At 36.5% G+C, this 15,281-nt stretch overlaps 2 protein-coding genes across 2 annotated transcripts; one reads left to right on the top strand and one right to left on the bottom strand.

Moving 5' to 3' along the window:
- Positions 1 to 208: 208 nt before the first annotated feature.
- Positions 209 to 4,667, bottom strand: LOC111322670 (uncharacterized). The gene is made up of 7 exons (XM_022925808.2): positions 3,873 to 4,667; positions 2,635 to 2,700; positions 2,334 to 2,546; positions 1,890 to 1,988; positions 1,632 to 1,716; positions 1,130 to 1,227; positions 209 to 581 (listed from the first exon to the last, which is right to left on the bottom strand). The coding sequence occupies exons 1-7, from the start codon at positions 4,442 to 4,444 to the stop codon at positions 506 to 508; spliced, it is 1,209 nt and encodes a 402-aa protein (XP_022781543.1). The 5' UTR covers positions 4,445 to 4,667; the 3' UTR covers positions 209 to 505.
- Positions 4,668 to 4,919: 252 nt separating this feature from the next.
- LOC111322651 (uncharacterized) lies at positions 4,920 to 15,067 on the top strand. Its single transcript, XM_022925781.2, has 11 exons — positions 4,920 to 5,195; positions 6,048 to 6,200; positions 7,084 to 7,140; positions 7,362 to 7,463; positions 7,768 to 7,850; positions 8,423 to 8,497; positions 8,883 to 8,925; positions 10,431 to 10,511; positions 11,730 to 11,837; positions 12,445 to 12,569; positions 14,105 to 15,067. The coding sequence occupies exons 1-11, from the start codon at positions 4,931 to 4,933 to the stop codon at positions 14,270 to 14,272; spliced, it is 1,260 nt and encodes a 419-aa protein (XP_022781516.2). The 5' UTR covers positions 4,920 to 4,930; the 3' UTR covers positions 14,273 to 15,067.
- Positions 15,068 to 15,281: the final 214 nt, after the last annotated feature.

Below are 15,281 nucleotides of genomic sequence, written 5' to 3'. Positions count from 1 at the left end.
GGGGTGCATAAGGGGGAAAACTGTAGGGTGAATTCAGAAGTCTCAAATATTCTGCCTTGAGCTGCAAACAGAAGGCAACATTGCCATGTCTGAGGTTACAGGTTTTCCCCGAATGGATCCTAAGCCAGGAAATATCTTAAACTTTTCCTTCTTTCAAAAAATTTCCCAATCCTTCACAAGGATAACTCATGGAGTTTAAAACATGAGATTTTACTTACATTCCAAGGATCAATGTTACTTTAATGATTTGTTTTATTTCTAGATCATCCAAATTAAATAGCTAGTAATAAGAATCACTTGAGCTATGTAAACTATAACTTTTTTTTATTATATTTTAATGCTGTTTCAATAGTGTAAATAAGTACAAGAAGCATATAATAGTCCAGGAAAATATTTTCATTTGACAACTAATCAACTGAAATTCACAATCTGTTGCTTTTCACAAACTGTTTCAAGCAAGCCAATAAATTATCTCCAGATCACATAAATTAAATAAAGTCTTTATTTATGGGTCCATATCATCATCATCATCATCAAAACTAAAAGTACTGCATTCACCAACAATTTCAACATGAGAGACCCTGCAAGGAATAATCAGAATTATTATCCAATTGTGCTTCATAGAGTACGCGTTAGATGAGTACAAATATCATCCGGTATATCATGTGATATTTGTACTCCAGAAATATCCACGAAAATTCGCCTGCACTGAAATAACAATTTGGTGTGTTGGATAATAAATCTCTTATTAGACGGTTTGTTGTGTAGTAGCGATTCAAGTATTTTTACTTGTTTGTATTTTGACTCACCCTACAGGCTTGTCAAAATACGGCACAACTCATTAAAAATACTCAGTGATACTACACACTGAAACCTCTAATAAGATATATATATTATTTTAAATAACAGTTCACGTTCAATATTTGTATTAAGTAATATTTCAATCATACCTCATGGATAATGCAAAAAGTGGCACAACTGATCTTGTTCTTTTGACTGTCAATTTTTATCAGATTAGTTCTAACTTTGGTTTGTCAAATCTTAAATTTCAATCGGGCATTTGTTTCTTTTTATTTATTTATATATTTATTTTGATCAAAAAAGAAAAACTAGTGCCTTTTAAACTCACCCTTTATCTTGAAGCGGGTCTCTCTCAGGAATAATTTCCATGATCAGACTGCTGCTTGCACTGCTACTGTTGCTATTAGGCAGATCAACCTTATTGTCCTAACATACAAAGAGCATCAAAACACATGCTTAGGAAACATACTGATTTGCAAACAATGATTGAAGATGTTTTATTGACAATTGTATAACTAACCCAAGTCAATCTACCATACCTTTTTGCATTCACATTTGACAAGACAGCTCTTGTCACACCATAAGAGAAACAACAAAAACAAGTTGTTCACTGTAGAACTAAGACTTTGAACTGAATGTTTAATTTTTACTCATTGAAGTGATTTAAATGAAACTTCTCACCATAACAATATATTATCCAGCAAACAGATTGTGAAAAACTTTCAGTGAAAGGTGTTTCTTTGATGTGACACAAAATTCTCCAAAGTAATTTAGAATCATGAAATGTATGACAGCCAGAAAGGAGAATTATGCATACGATCTCTGTTCACCTGGTCATCTTGCTTGCTCCCCGTCGAACAAGACAACCTATCATCAGGACTTTTCCATGGAACAACTGCCAAACAAGGCTTACTTCTACAGAATTAAAATAGAAAAGAAATAAAGATTTGATGTCAGACAAGCACTAAGTACATAGTATAAATATGTGAAGTGACCTAAAAAGAGTTGACTCATGATAGTTTTCCTCCAAAATTATGCTTAAAAACAAATCAGTGGCATTGTGACTGAAATAAAGACATTGAACTTACAGCTGATTGTAGATAGCTTCAGGAATGATTGACTCTTGTTTGATGATAGCATCCTTCATGTGTGTTGACAAAACAAACCTTGGCAAATTGTCTTGATGGCTGAAAAATGTGACGAACCCCTTTGTTAAGATATTGTAAAGTTTGGAAAAACATTCAGCCTTTTCAAAGATTAGCCATGGTATTTTGTAGTTTACATGGTTATAGAGGCCACCATTGAGTCAAATGTGATGGGTATGCAGGTGATCAAAGCATTTTTCTAAAGAGAAAAAGATACAGGGAAAAACCTGGACATTTCTTAATGTGCTGATAAAGAGAATTTGTTAAAAAAAAAACAAAGGCTTCTTTTGTTGGTGATCATTTCCTTTGTTCTAGTGATCTTAGTTTTTGATTCTAAGGAATCCTAAGAATAAAGGGATTGAAAAAAAGAGAGAGATTTGAACTCACTTTTGTGTAGCGGCTGTATTTTTTACTTCATTGTCATCACTATCATCATCGTCATCTTCGTGAATTCGACTTTTAGTAGTGTCAACCATTCGATTTGCTGTCACACTTTGCACAGTATTTACAGGGTAACTATGGTCACTGCTTATCCTTAAATTGTGCATTCTTGCTGCCATTCTTTCTGACAGATACCGTTTACTTGAAGGTTCCCCTTGTCTACAACAAAAGAAATGAATATATAAAAATTGTGCTGAATGTACCCGCTTAAAAAGATAAATAGATAACAGTTAAAAATATTTCTTACCCATCATCACCAGCTGATAAAGTACTTTTCCGTTTTGCCTTGTGGGCATGAAAGTTGTCATTTCTCCTGCCACAATAAAGAAAATAGTAAGGGTTAACCCCTTTATGCCCTAACATCAGTATGCATATTCCCTATACTCTTCTATATACATTTCTTAAGGTGCTGACAAGGAGTCAACAATCAAGAGCTTTTTTAACTGGTGATTATTTCATTTATTCTTGTGACTTGAATGTTTGATTTAGGGGTAACATTGTAAAGAGAAATTACATGCTAATCAGTCTTAGGGTCAAGGTGTTAAAGTGTTATTTACTTTTATTTCTAAGTGGTCATTTATATTAATTGTTTAGTATAAATGCATCTGTCAGTTAATTTGGTTAAGCAGGGGACGTTAAAGAACCCACTTCACGAGATTACTATGAGGTTGTCTGGCCTGTTTATTAGGAATTGGGGGGAGGGGGCATCTGTAAAATTTCTTCTTTATTAATTGTAAACTGCCGCTGGCAGTCTGGAAAAAGTCCCCCGCACAGTGTTGTAAAGTGCATTACAACATTGCATGGAAATGTGCTATAGAAATTGATATTATTATTATTATTATTATTATTATTATTATTATTATTATTATTATTAATTGTTTGGCACTCAATTATACTATGTTTATAGTGGTAATGGGACTGTGTGGTGTCTCCTTCGGTAATCACATGAGTGACCAACAATACTGGACAACAAAAAAGTGCAAGTTCAATTTGTTAATCACAAGTAAGATTATAGACAGAATTGGACAACATGAAGTCCTGTTACCAATTAATCAAAACTATGACAAAATTTGAGAAGGAAACTAGACATCAGTTATACTTTTTCATAAAAAAAACAACAACAGTTACCTCAGCCAGATGCACAACAAGGTGCACACATGATGTTTATGGAGCAACTTCAGAATACCCGTCCACCTCATTTACATGTGTCGGGAGGCTTTGAAGAATGAGGCATAACACAATAGATGCTATTCCTATTTAATGACATGTAAATAAGTGGCTGGGTATTCTGAAGTTCAGTCATGTTTATTTTCCACTTAAACAGGCATGATGTGTCAACTGTACTATTATACTGTCCAATTTAAAGCATGACATGTACAATGTCGTATTAGTGCTCAGATCGTGCTGGTGAGAGTCAATCATGTTGGAGAATTTTTTTATAGTTTTTATTATTAGTGTAACTACAACAACATATCATACACTTACCCCCTACCATTAAGTCCTCGAGACACCTCTATATTAAAATTGTGAGAATGTTCCATAGAACCACTTGTGGATGAGAAATTGGGTTGCTGTGCCATTGATGTTACTGCAGGGTTACCAGAACTTGAGCCTGGTATAGGATTCGAGTATATTGTGGAAAGAGCTTGGCCTTGAAAGCTCGTACTCATGTTTTGATTGTTTGAAGTCTGTGATTCTTGTAATAGAGTGTGCATTTGTATATGCGATGCGCTTTGTGAAGCTCGTAATGAAAAGTATCTTTCAAACGGCGGTGAACTTGAACTGCTCGATTGTTGGAAGTTTGATTGTGGCGTTCCACCACTGGGTAACCGATTTGTTAATTCTGAATTTCTGGAAATTCCAACACCATGAACTCTTTGTTGGGGTGGAGGAAAATGCGGACCTCGTAGAGAAAATCTCAAGCCATTGCCGCTTGTTGTCTGCTGAGCTCTCAATGAAGGGTGTCTTGTAGTCTCCCTTGGCCGATTTATCGGATTAAAGGAATCTTCGTTGTCCCAAGAAATCGATCCATGAGGGATATTGTTGTTGTTGTCCATGCCACTGATGACTGTCAAGGGGAGGATGAAGCCAGTCCTTCAAAACCCCTTGTCCATAAAATACTGGCTTAGTTAATATCCAGGGAGGAAGAGTTGTCTTCGAGACTGGTTTAACTCATCATGGAAGCCAAATCTTCTGATTAAATTGGAAAGGTAAACCCGCCATTGTGCTTTATAACCAAGCCGTATAACAAATTTCAAATAGCCGCACGCAAAACAAATTGATTCGGTTAGGGAGGGGAGGGTAAAAAGGAAGCTTTTTTTTTCGATTTCTGCGAAACGTAAAATAATTCTCATGAAGGGTAAAACAATTTATTTTGAATTGTTTAGAAAATACAAAAGAGCAATTTAATTTACCCTTTATCATTCAAGCTCTGATCTTCATTTCAGAAATTCACCCTGTCTCATTTCTCCCCACCGGAATCCCCTAAACTAAGAAGTCCATAGATTTCCTCTGTGTGACTGCGGGCTCGTGAGACATCCAACATGGCCGCAAAGATGGCGGCCCTGCGTTGTTTTAGAGTTCCTCTGGCTTGTCGGCCTGTAGTTGCGGACGGAATTCATTTTTCAATGCGGATGCAATGTGTATTCTTCTCCCACAGATATAGTTTAATTTTCCTAGCGACAGAAAGTGGCATTTCACCCATGTTGAAAAATACATTTGGAGACCATGAAACCCCTCTTCTGGGATCGCAGAAGAAGAGATTTTTTACATCTTCTTCCGTCACCCCAGATGGTAATCCACAAATAAGTAAGTAACAAATCCGGCTGTCCTTATATGTTATACAACGTAAATGTTTTGTAAGAGGAGGTAAGTTGCCATTTCCTCTCATTTCCATGCTTAACCACTTCTCAGTCTACCCTATACCCCAGTAGGTGTGGGGGAGGTGAGTTCAGATGCGATGGGGTCAAGTCCAGTGGACAATAATTGGGTTTCTTCATAAAACTGGTTCAATAAAACTTTGAGTTAGCTTGATCTAGACTAGTTTTGGGTGCTTGCTTCCAAGTTAAACAATCATATATAATTATAAACACAGGTGGGCTAAGAGTACTGCATGGGCCGTTAAAAAAGGAAAAATTAAAAAAAAAAAAAAAATTAAAATTGAAGTGAGTATAGAACATGTGAAGTCTCCTTACCTTGCTTCCGTAGCCACTTTGTTGCCGTTGCACAATTAGCACCTCACATTTGCACATGTAATCATCACATCACTATATCTACACACACACGCCTATATGAACTGATCTGTTGACAGGCCTCATTAAATATTCACTCTGAACATGAAAAGTAACGGTCAACATTGTTAACGGTCATTTTATCGCTGTTTTGGTGGTTTCTTTGTAACACATGTAGTGCCACCAATCAACTGCATATAAAAAAAAATAACTGCAGTTGTCTAGTGTACCTTTTTATTGGAGTGCATTTCTGTTGAATTCCTGTCTCCATTCTTGTACATATTTGAAAAAAAATTAACCTATCAGATTATCCCTATAAGCCTATAAAAACTGTTAAAACCCTTAATGTTTTCAAGAGCTGGTGATTACTATTTTAAGTTCCATTATAAAGGTTTTAGGTTTACCTAAATGCTTCTTTGGTCTCTTGCAGCATTTGAAAGCCTTTCAGATCTAATAAAAGACAAACTACAAGAATCCTTTAATCAAAATTCCTTGGCAACACATTTGAAAGTTCTTGAAGCTTTGATCAAGCATTGGAAAGGGGAAGTGTTATCTGTATCTGTCACAAGAAAAGCAGCTGAATGTATGTCTTCTTCATTGTTAGGTTTTTTTTAAACCTAATGTTTATTGTTAAAAAATTCATATTATAATAAAATATTCTATACATATAGGAACCGTGAGTATCTATCTGAGTATCATGTGATAAGCTGAGTTATGTACGCTTTTTGATTGGTTCTTGCTTGTAAGCCATAAGAAGACAGATGCATAGATGATCTCACCATCAACAACATTTTGCTATTTTATCATGTAAAACAAATAGATTCCATGTTGCTGTGGGTCTATGCAGTAGCATGCTTTCAGACAGTAGTTTGTGTTTTCAAGTGTGAGATCCAGTATGGGAAATACTCAGTTGCCATATTGGACAGGTGGTAGATTTGGGAGGAGTGACAAAGGAAAGGGGTAGGGGAGGAAGGGGTAGGGGAGTCTCTCTCTCCCTCTCCGGCCCTCACTTTGTCACTTGTCCAACATGGCAACCAAATATTCCCTGCCCTGAATCTCATGCTTGAAAACACAAACTCCTGCCTGCAAACAGGCTATCTATATAGTAAAAGATCACAGAAAGTGTCAAAATGTGGGAAGAAAATCAGTGATACACTTGGCTGTGCCTCATGTGCCATTTTTTGCTCTTATCACATTTTGATGTCTTTTATGATCTACTTTTGAACATAAGCACTGGAACATGGAATTTATTTTTTTTAATTATTAAGGTATGATCAAGATAATAAGTAACAGTTAATGCTTTATGTTCTATGAACTAGCCACTGATAACAAATAATACCTAGAGCAAGGCCAAGCATGTCATCTTGTTTTCTTTTTATGGGAAATTAGCAGATCATTTTAGTGTAGACTTTGAATGAATTTTTTAATTTTAAATTATCTTGCAATTCTAACTTTTACTACATCAGTATCTTCAGAGGATGTTTACAGACTGGCAACACTTATCTTTGAAGCTCAAGAATCAGGTGTGACTTAAAAATTTTTTAACTTTTTAATATTTGCTATCATGATAGAATTTTAGCTTGGGAATCTCATATTAATCCATTGTACTTCATCTGTGTAGAGTATTGGAGATTTTAATGTCACAATCTACCAATTCCCCAGAGGCTAAAAGCGATTTGTAGGCAGTTGTACTTTCAGTTTAAACAAATAGTACAGGTAAATGTCTTATTTACCTTGTTTACAGTTGGAAAGGATGCAGTTGAATTGGCCGCTCCACTGTTCAGATTTTCTGCAATGGCTGGAAATCCAGATGGAATGTACAGCTATGCAAAACTCCTGGAAACAGGTTCATGATGACACTCCTCTGAATATTAATACAGTATATTTGCTATGCTCAAGAAGGATTTTTTCAAGAAATCGAGACATGATTTTGCATGATGTTCAGATAGGCCTTATAAGGCAGCATAGAATGATTGCTCTCTTTCCCCATGCTTCATTTTGTGTCATTCATTTCTTTTTATTTCATTCCATTCTATCCCATCCCATCCTATCTTATCACATCTGACTTTTTCTCATTTCCTTCTACCAGATCTCTCCTCATTTCAGTTTGTTTTATTTGTGCTTTAAATTTTTTATCTGCATTTCCTCAGGAGAGGGTGGAGTAGAAAGAGATCCCATTGAGGCTGGAAAGCTTTTCTCAGAGCTTGCAGACCAAGGTCATCCATTTGCTCAGGTGCTACTGCATATACTGGCTTCTTATGGATCATGGCTTAATTAAATCTTGGTAAAGTTGAGTACAGTAATGGAGTGTAGGAGGTCTTAGGGAGGTTTCCAGAATCCATTAATGACGGTTTTTTAGCTTTTATAACATAGTGAACATAGTTTCCAAGTGAATGCCTAATCAGATCATAGAAAAAGAAAAAAGGAAAAGGAAGGAAACTCTTTAGAGCCTGCATGTAACTAGTTATGTCATAAAAGCAATAACTTATTTTTTGCAGGCTCTATAGCATAATTAAGCCACTTGGGAGAAAACTTGAAAAGCTTATAAATCACTCCCCTTCAGCTTTTGATTTATAAGTTTTCCTCATGTTATCCAAGCATCCCGTGTGGCTTTATCATGTTATAAACCCTGGAAAAAATTCTGCTCTATGGCTTAATGCTACTTTCCTACTTTGCTCCTCTCCCTTTCCAACACACACATGTGGAGAAGTATTCATCCCATGCACAGTTTTTTTTTTTTTTTTGAGTCATGAGGACAGATGCTCAGTTCTGACAAACCATGAAATTGCTTATCTTTTGTTTTAGTTTGCTCTGGCACATTTTTACCACAATGGAATTGGAATGAAAAAAGATTTACAGATGGCCCTTGAGCTTTATGAGGTACTATTTTAATTTTCTTGCTCTAAAATTTTAATGTTTTGTTGATAAATGTGATTGTGTAGAGTGACAGTTTGTGTTCACCATTTTAAATTTTCTGGTCAGTTCTCAAATTTAGAAATTTAGAAAGTTTTACAAAGAATAGTATGAAACTGTATTATTTACAGACTTAACAAGTATTTTGAACCCTCAAGTCTTTAGTTAACAGTTTGTTCCATTCAGTGGCACCCTCGGCTTACCTGTGAAAATTATGTGATTTTGCCTGTTTTTAGGATCGGAAAGGATTGAAGTTCTCTGCTTGGAAAAATGTTTTTTAAAGATATTTGGCTGTAGTTGAGAATAAGTAAGCTTGACACATGTGCTGTGTTAATCCTCTTCTTATTTTCAGGCCAGTGCAAAGAAAGGTGTGAGGGAGGCTAACACTATGATTGGTATGTACATAAATGACCACAGGTACATGTTGGAGCAAAACTTAAATTATTCCCAGAACTAGATTAAGCTCTGGGCTTATTGGGTATTAAGCTGGATTCTGTATTTCAGTATTTTCTACTTGTAATTATAGACCAGATTTCAGTGTAGTTCCCTTCCCATCTTTTCAGCTTCTGTCGTTTTCTCCCCCTTCCCTCCTTTTCTCCCCCTTCCCTCCTTTTCTTCCCCTTCCCTCCTTTTCTTCCCCTTCCCTCCTTTTCTCCCCCTTCCCTCCTTTTCTTCCCCTTCCCTCCTTTTCTCCCCCTTCCCTCCTTTTTTCTCCTTCCCTCCTTTTCTCCCCCTTCCCTCCTTTTCTCCCCCTTCCCTCCTTTTCTCCCCTTCCCTCCTTTTCTCCCCTTCCCTCCTTTTCTTCCCCTTCCCTCCTTTTCTTCTCCTTCCCTCCTTTTCTTCCCCTTCCCTCCTTTTCTTCCCCTTCCCCCCTTCTCTCCCCCTTCCCTCCTTTTCTTCTCCTTCCCTCCTTTTCTTCCCCTTCCCTCCTTTTCTCCCCCTTCCCTCCTTTTCTTCCCCTTCCCTCCTTTTCTTCTCCTTCCCTCCTTTTCTTCTCCTTCCCTCCTTTTCTTCCCCTTCCCTCCTTTTCTTCTCCTTCCCTCCTTTTCTTCCCCTTCCCTCCTTTTCTTCTCCTTCCCTCCTTTTCTTCCCCTTCCCTCCTTTTCTCCCCCTTCCCTCCTTTTCTTCCCCTTCCCTCCTTTTCTCCCCCTTCCCTCCTTCATGCCACCAGTGTACAATCCCAAGTAGGGGTATCATTGAAAGCGAGTCTCTGGTGCTACATACTGCTGCCTGTTAAATACTTATTGCCACTTTTAGGGTATAGTTCAACTGACAGTAAAACACTGCAATCCTATAGACTCAACTACATTTAATTATTAAATTAAGAGTAGTATTCTAACTTGGGAGCAACTCCATTTGAGAATACTGTAACAATCCTCATTAACATACTATACTTACTTAAACTATATCTTAGCTTGCCACTGCACGAACTCACAGTTTTCTCCAAAGTTCCTTGAAGTTAACAATCTTCCACAACAGTTCTCTCTCTTTGTATAAATTTCCACACAGTCAGTCATTCTCAACAACAGTAACTACTTCTACTACATAACCAATTCCATACATTTACAAAGTATTCTGGAACATTCCAGAAGCTGACAACATAACTGTTGTAATAGTATTACATTATAACAACAAAGCTTAAAAAAAAGAAAAAAGTTCTAGAAAGTTCCATAGAAGTCTCATGCATGCACGTCAGCGTGACTAAGCATTCTAGAAATTTCTGAATACTTACATGTTTGGGTTTTGCCTTATGGCACATCTGCCTTATTGAAAATCCTTACCCTAAGAGTTTGGGAAACAAGAAACAAGTTTACGAGATCACTGACTTTGATAGCAAAAGTAGTTAAAGCTTATTCTACACAAGAGTAAATTTATATCACTTTGATTTTTTTCTATAAAGGAAACTTGTACACCACTGGAGAGATAGGAAAGGTGGATCTAACAAAGGCAGCCAAGTTCTTTACAAAAGCTGCTGAGAAAGGTCGGTTTTTATACCAATTATGAATTACTGGGCTTGTTGTGGAGAGAAGCCGATCAATTGACAATTTTATGGGATGGGTTATGATGTTATGATGGTTTATTTGTGAGAGCGGGAGTGCTGGCATTCGAGGTCAACTGCATTCGTAAGAAAGATCAGAGTCGCCAGAGAAGAAAGGAAAGGAAAGGAATTCAAACCCTCGACCTGGTCCAGTCCCCAGCATCCCCTGCCCGCATTGCGTCAGACACTTCCGTGCGAAGATTGGACTTATCAGTCATCTCTGCACCCATCCCACCCCCCAGTGATTCAAAGTCATGGTCTTCTTCGCCAGTGAGGGACGAACATCAGGAATTACTGGGCTTGTTGTGGAGAGAAGCTGATCAACGCCTCTGGAATACCTTACCACTGGACATATGAATGAAACTTACTATCAAATGTTTTAAGAAGGCCATGTTAGATTTTTTTAAGAATAGTTATAAACGATTAGAACATTTTATCTTATAGTTTTTATAAACTTTGTAATTTTAGATTTTTAGCTCTTGATCTTTTTCCATAATTAATTAGTTTTTAATCTTTTTTAATAATTATTTGTAATATATTTTAAGAGGGCCACTGGTTTGTCAGTTTTATACTGTTATGTGTTTTACCCTCTTTAAATAAAGTTGATTATTATTATTATTATTATTATTATTATTATTATAATTGACAATTTTATGGGATGGTTTATAATGTTAAAGGCATTTGGTATAAGAAAAGCTACAAGAAAATGAACTGGTGTACAGATATATGTGAAATCTTTAAACAAGAGATTATCCTTGAATCAAATATAAAGGTCACAAGAGTAATAGAGTTGATCGCATACAAAAGACAGTCATGATTGTTCAATAAATTCTCTTGTCAGCACCTTGAGAAATGTATAGAGAGAAGTATGGAGAATATGCATACTGATGTTAGGGTTAAAAGTGATAAGGCCTTACCTGTTTCTCATTCAAGGAGGAGTATAGAGTAAGGCCAAAATAGGGGAAGATGCAAGTAAGCCTTGGAGGGTAGGAAAGATTTTTTTAGATCAAACCCTTCCAAGTAATGTTATTACTGTAGAAAAGTGTAAATCTGTTTGAGAGAGACACCTGGGTTGTATCTTCAGTGTTTTGATATTAAAGTTATCGTCATGTGAAATGCTTCCCTAATTTTGAAACTATAAAGTGGTCCACTTTCATTTAGGTGATGTGCCAGCTCTCATGTCGCTTGGTGCATTTTACAGTCAAGGCACTGGTGTAGAAAAGAATTTTCAAAAGTCATTCAAGTGCTACAAAGCAGCAGCTGACCAAGGTACATATGTCATTATGCTTTAATACTGCAGGTAACAGTTTACTGCTGTGGCAAAAACATATTTAGTGTAATGCAACCATGTTATTTTTGGTATGTTTGGTGCCTCACAGTCTGTTTGTCAATCCTTTGATGAATCCTTTGCAATGGTCAGTCAGTCAGTAAGTCAGTAAGTCAGGGAATCAGGGAGTCATTGAGTCCGTTTGTCAGTTTTTTCAGTCAACCAGTTGATCTCTATAGGCAATAAGTCAGCCCATCCATCTGTTAGCCATTTGTAAATCAATTTAGTAAGTAATCATTTTAGCCAATTTATGGGCCAGTTTGTGGGTTATTCAACTAGTCAGTCCAGAAGTCTGTCTGATCAATAAACAATTCGATCATCCATCCATCCATCCATCCATCCATCCATCCATCCATCCGTCGGTCAGTCAGTCAGTCGGTCAGTCAGTCAGTCAGTTAGTCAATCAATGATTGTTTAATGAATGCATTTACATAGCTTTTTCACCTTATGGATGGGGCTTCTATGTACTCTACTTCATCTGCTAAGGCTTTATTCTCCACAAGGAGAGGAAAGAGTGATGACATTTGGTATAAATTGTCTGCTCGCTAGGTCACCTAACAGCCCAGTACAATGTTGGAGTGAACTATTTTGCTGGAAAAGGAGTTGAGAACAACATGAAAAAAGCTGCTTATTACTTTGATCTTGCTGCTCAGCAAGGACATGTGTTTGCTCAGGTATGATGATGCATCAATAATCACTTAGTTTAAAGATCACCTAGAAACAGTTTAATCTGTTGAATTTTTTTTTTTTTTCTGTCTGGGAGAAGTACAGCATGAAGGCTCGAACATAAATATGTTAAGTATCACACAACTGTATTGTTAAGTAGCAACTTGCAGTTGAGGGCAAAACATATAAACTAGGTGAATTGGTCAAACTGGTAAAAACAGATCAACTTCCACACATGCATTGCTATGCCGATGACACACAGATTTATCTGAGTTTCAAACCTATCAGTAACACATCCCAGGAAGATGCAATCTGTGCAATGGAATGTTGTATCGAGAAGATCAGGCGCTGGGTGATCCATGATAGACTCCTTCTTAATAACGACAAGACTGAGTTTATTATTATTGGAACACACCAGCAACTCAACAAATTGCAGACTATGAATATTAAAGTAGGTGGTTCAGAGATAAAATCTAGCCACCAAGTTAAGAACCTTGGGAGCTGGCTTGATCCAAAGCTGAATATGCGCCACGATATTACTAATGTATGTAAGGCGGGTTTTTTCTACTTGCATAATATTAGATGCATTAAGAAGTATTTATCGAGAGACAGCTTACTCACTCTGGTACACGCATTCATCACGAGTAGGTTAGATTACTGTAATGCTTTATTGTATGGCCTTCCCAAAGAGCTAAGTTACAATGTGTGCAAAATGCTGTCGCCAGACTTATTATGGATATCGGGAAGTATTCTCATATTACTCCAGCACTCTATGAGTTACACTGGTTACCAGTACTAGCACGTATACACTTTAAGATCCTATTATTAACTTTTAAAGCCATCCATGGCCTCGCACCCGCATATATTAGCAATCTTTCAGTTATCAAACGCAAGTCCTTGTACAATCTTAGATCTAACTCAGGTATTTTATTAGAGCCACCTAGAGGCAAAATGCTGGCAACTCTGGGTAAACGTGCATTTAAGGCAGCTGCACCACATCTATGGAATGAGCTACCATTGCAATTATGCAATATTCGATCTGTAGAAATTTTTAAGAATTCAATTAAGACTTTTCTTTTTAGGCAGACCTTTTAATAGTAGTTAAATTATGAATCCTATATAGCCAATTTAACTGTAATATGTAATTATTATTATTTTATTATTATTATTATTATTTTTAATTAGATGAGATTTTAATATTTAGAGATATTAGTTGTAAAGCGCTATTGATCTGTTATTGTAAATAGCGCTCTATAAGAAATAAATTTTTATTAAATTATTATTAAACAGTCAAACTAGCTGAAATCATTATGATTAAACTGAAGAACCATTCTAAAGAGTCTTGAGCTTAGTTTATGTTTAGAGCCCTTCTGAGGGATCCCGATACTAGTTAGTTTAGTTTTGGTATTTTGTCCGACCAAGGGCACTAAACCATAAGCCATGATGTCTTCACGAATGTAGAAATATGTTGAATGACTTTTTGAGTTGTTCCTTCTTTACAAAGAAGTGCACTGATTTGTTTGTTTTTTGTTTTCTGTTATAGATCAATCTTGGAAACATGTACTACTTTGGATATGGTGTTGAGAAAAACTGGGAGAAATCCAGACAGCTTTATAAGGAGGCAGCAAAAAACAATCAACATGCTGAGCTTTTGCTTCAAGAACTTCAACATGAGATGGAGAACCTGGGCAAAAATGATGATCCTTATTAGTCTGAGACTTCTCTGTCATAACACATGTTAGTAAAGATTCAAGGTGACACAACCGATTGTGAGGCATGGTTTGCAGATTGTGTGGCATGGTTTGCAGATTGTGTGTCACCTCGTTCAAAGTGATCTAACAAATAATTTGTGGGTGGAAAACAAGAGGTTATTCAGGCATCAACTTTATCATGCCATGGATTGGAATTGGGCATCAAGCAGGAACCTCATTTGAATCCAGGCTTTAGTTAACAACTGCATCATTCAGTTAAATGATGCGAAGGGGGATATCAATGCTGTCTTAAGGACCAGACATGTTGCCAGGCAACAATGCAATCAAATTTAAAATGGCAATATCATTGGTGTGAAAAACATTCCTTCATGCTTGGACTCTATAAACTCTCTTGTGAGATGAACTTTGGTTATATCTTTGAGAAAGAAAGTAGTCATGCATACATGGAGCTGTAAGGGTTTCTGACACTGCCAGTTCTGATGGTAGAGGTATTTGAGAAACTCTTCAAGTACGTAATTCTATTATGGGAACTTCAAAGTGAAAAAAAGAAAAGTGAGAATTAAGAGGAGGAAACGATAGGAATATTCATTTCTAACCATAATGTAAATCTCCATCACAAAAAAAAGCTGTTTTATTAGATTAATTTTCGTGTTTGGACAATTTTAGAGAGGTGCAAGTTCTTCATTATTATTTTAAAGTATTTAAATTCTGTCCACAAGGTAGAAATGCCTACATGTGCAATTTTATACAGTTTCTCCTGACCAAAAAATTAATAAAATTCAAACATGAAAGTGTGATGTTCTGACATTTTCCTTTCTTGGATCATAAAACGCAACAGTAAGCTTGTGATTATGAACACCTGGTTTCTTTAGCTACTTCAGAAGGATCGCGCCCTTCATTGTCATTCTAACTCTGTCCCTTTTTGGCGAGGAGTAAAAATATTCTATTCTGTGGTTCAATACTCAGTCAGTCTTATTATCTATTTGGAAAATTATCATTTCACTTGAC

The sequence above is a fragment of the Stylophora pistillata genome, chromosome 13 (genome assembly GCF_964205215.1).
Source record: "Stylophora pistillata chromosome 13, jaStyPist1.2, whole genome shotgun sequence".
NCBI classification, from domain to species: Eukaryota; Metazoa; Cnidaria; class Anthozoa; order Scleractinia; family Pocilloporidae; genus Stylophora; species Stylophora pistillata.
The sequence above is the reverse complement of the archived record's forward strand: the minus strand, read 5'-3'. Positions and strand labels throughout refer to the sequence as shown.

What these genes read in the sequence shown, in the direction of transcription:
- LOC111322670 (XM_022925808.2), bottom strand. Translation starts at nt 4,444, where the DNA reads ATGGACAACAACAACAATATCCCTCATGGATCGATTTCTTGGGACAAC. An exon ending in CGAGGACTTAATGGTAGGGG is followed by an intron (nt 2,701 to 3,872) that starts GTAAGTGTATGA and finishes TTATTGTGGCAG; the next exon opens with GAGAAATGACAACTTTCATG. An exon ending in AATACAGCCGCTACACAAAA is followed by an intron (nt 1,989 to 2,333) that starts GTGAGTTCAAAT and finishes CACATTTTTCAG; the next exon opens with CCATCAAGACAATTTGCCAA.
- LOC111322651 (XM_022925781.2), top strand. Translation starts at nt 4,931, where the DNA reads ATGGCCGCAAAGATGGCGGCCCTGCGTTGTTTTAGAGTTCCTCTGGCT. An exon ending in CACAAGAAAAGCAGCTGAAT is followed by an intron (nt 6,201 to 7,083) that starts GTATGTCTTCTT and finishes TTACTACATCAG; the next exon opens with TATCTTCAGAGGATGTTTAC. An exon ending in GGAGGCTAACACTATGATTG is followed by an intron (nt 8,926 to 10,430) that starts GTATGTACATAA and finishes TTTTCTATAAAG; the next exon opens with GAAACTTGTACACCACTGGA.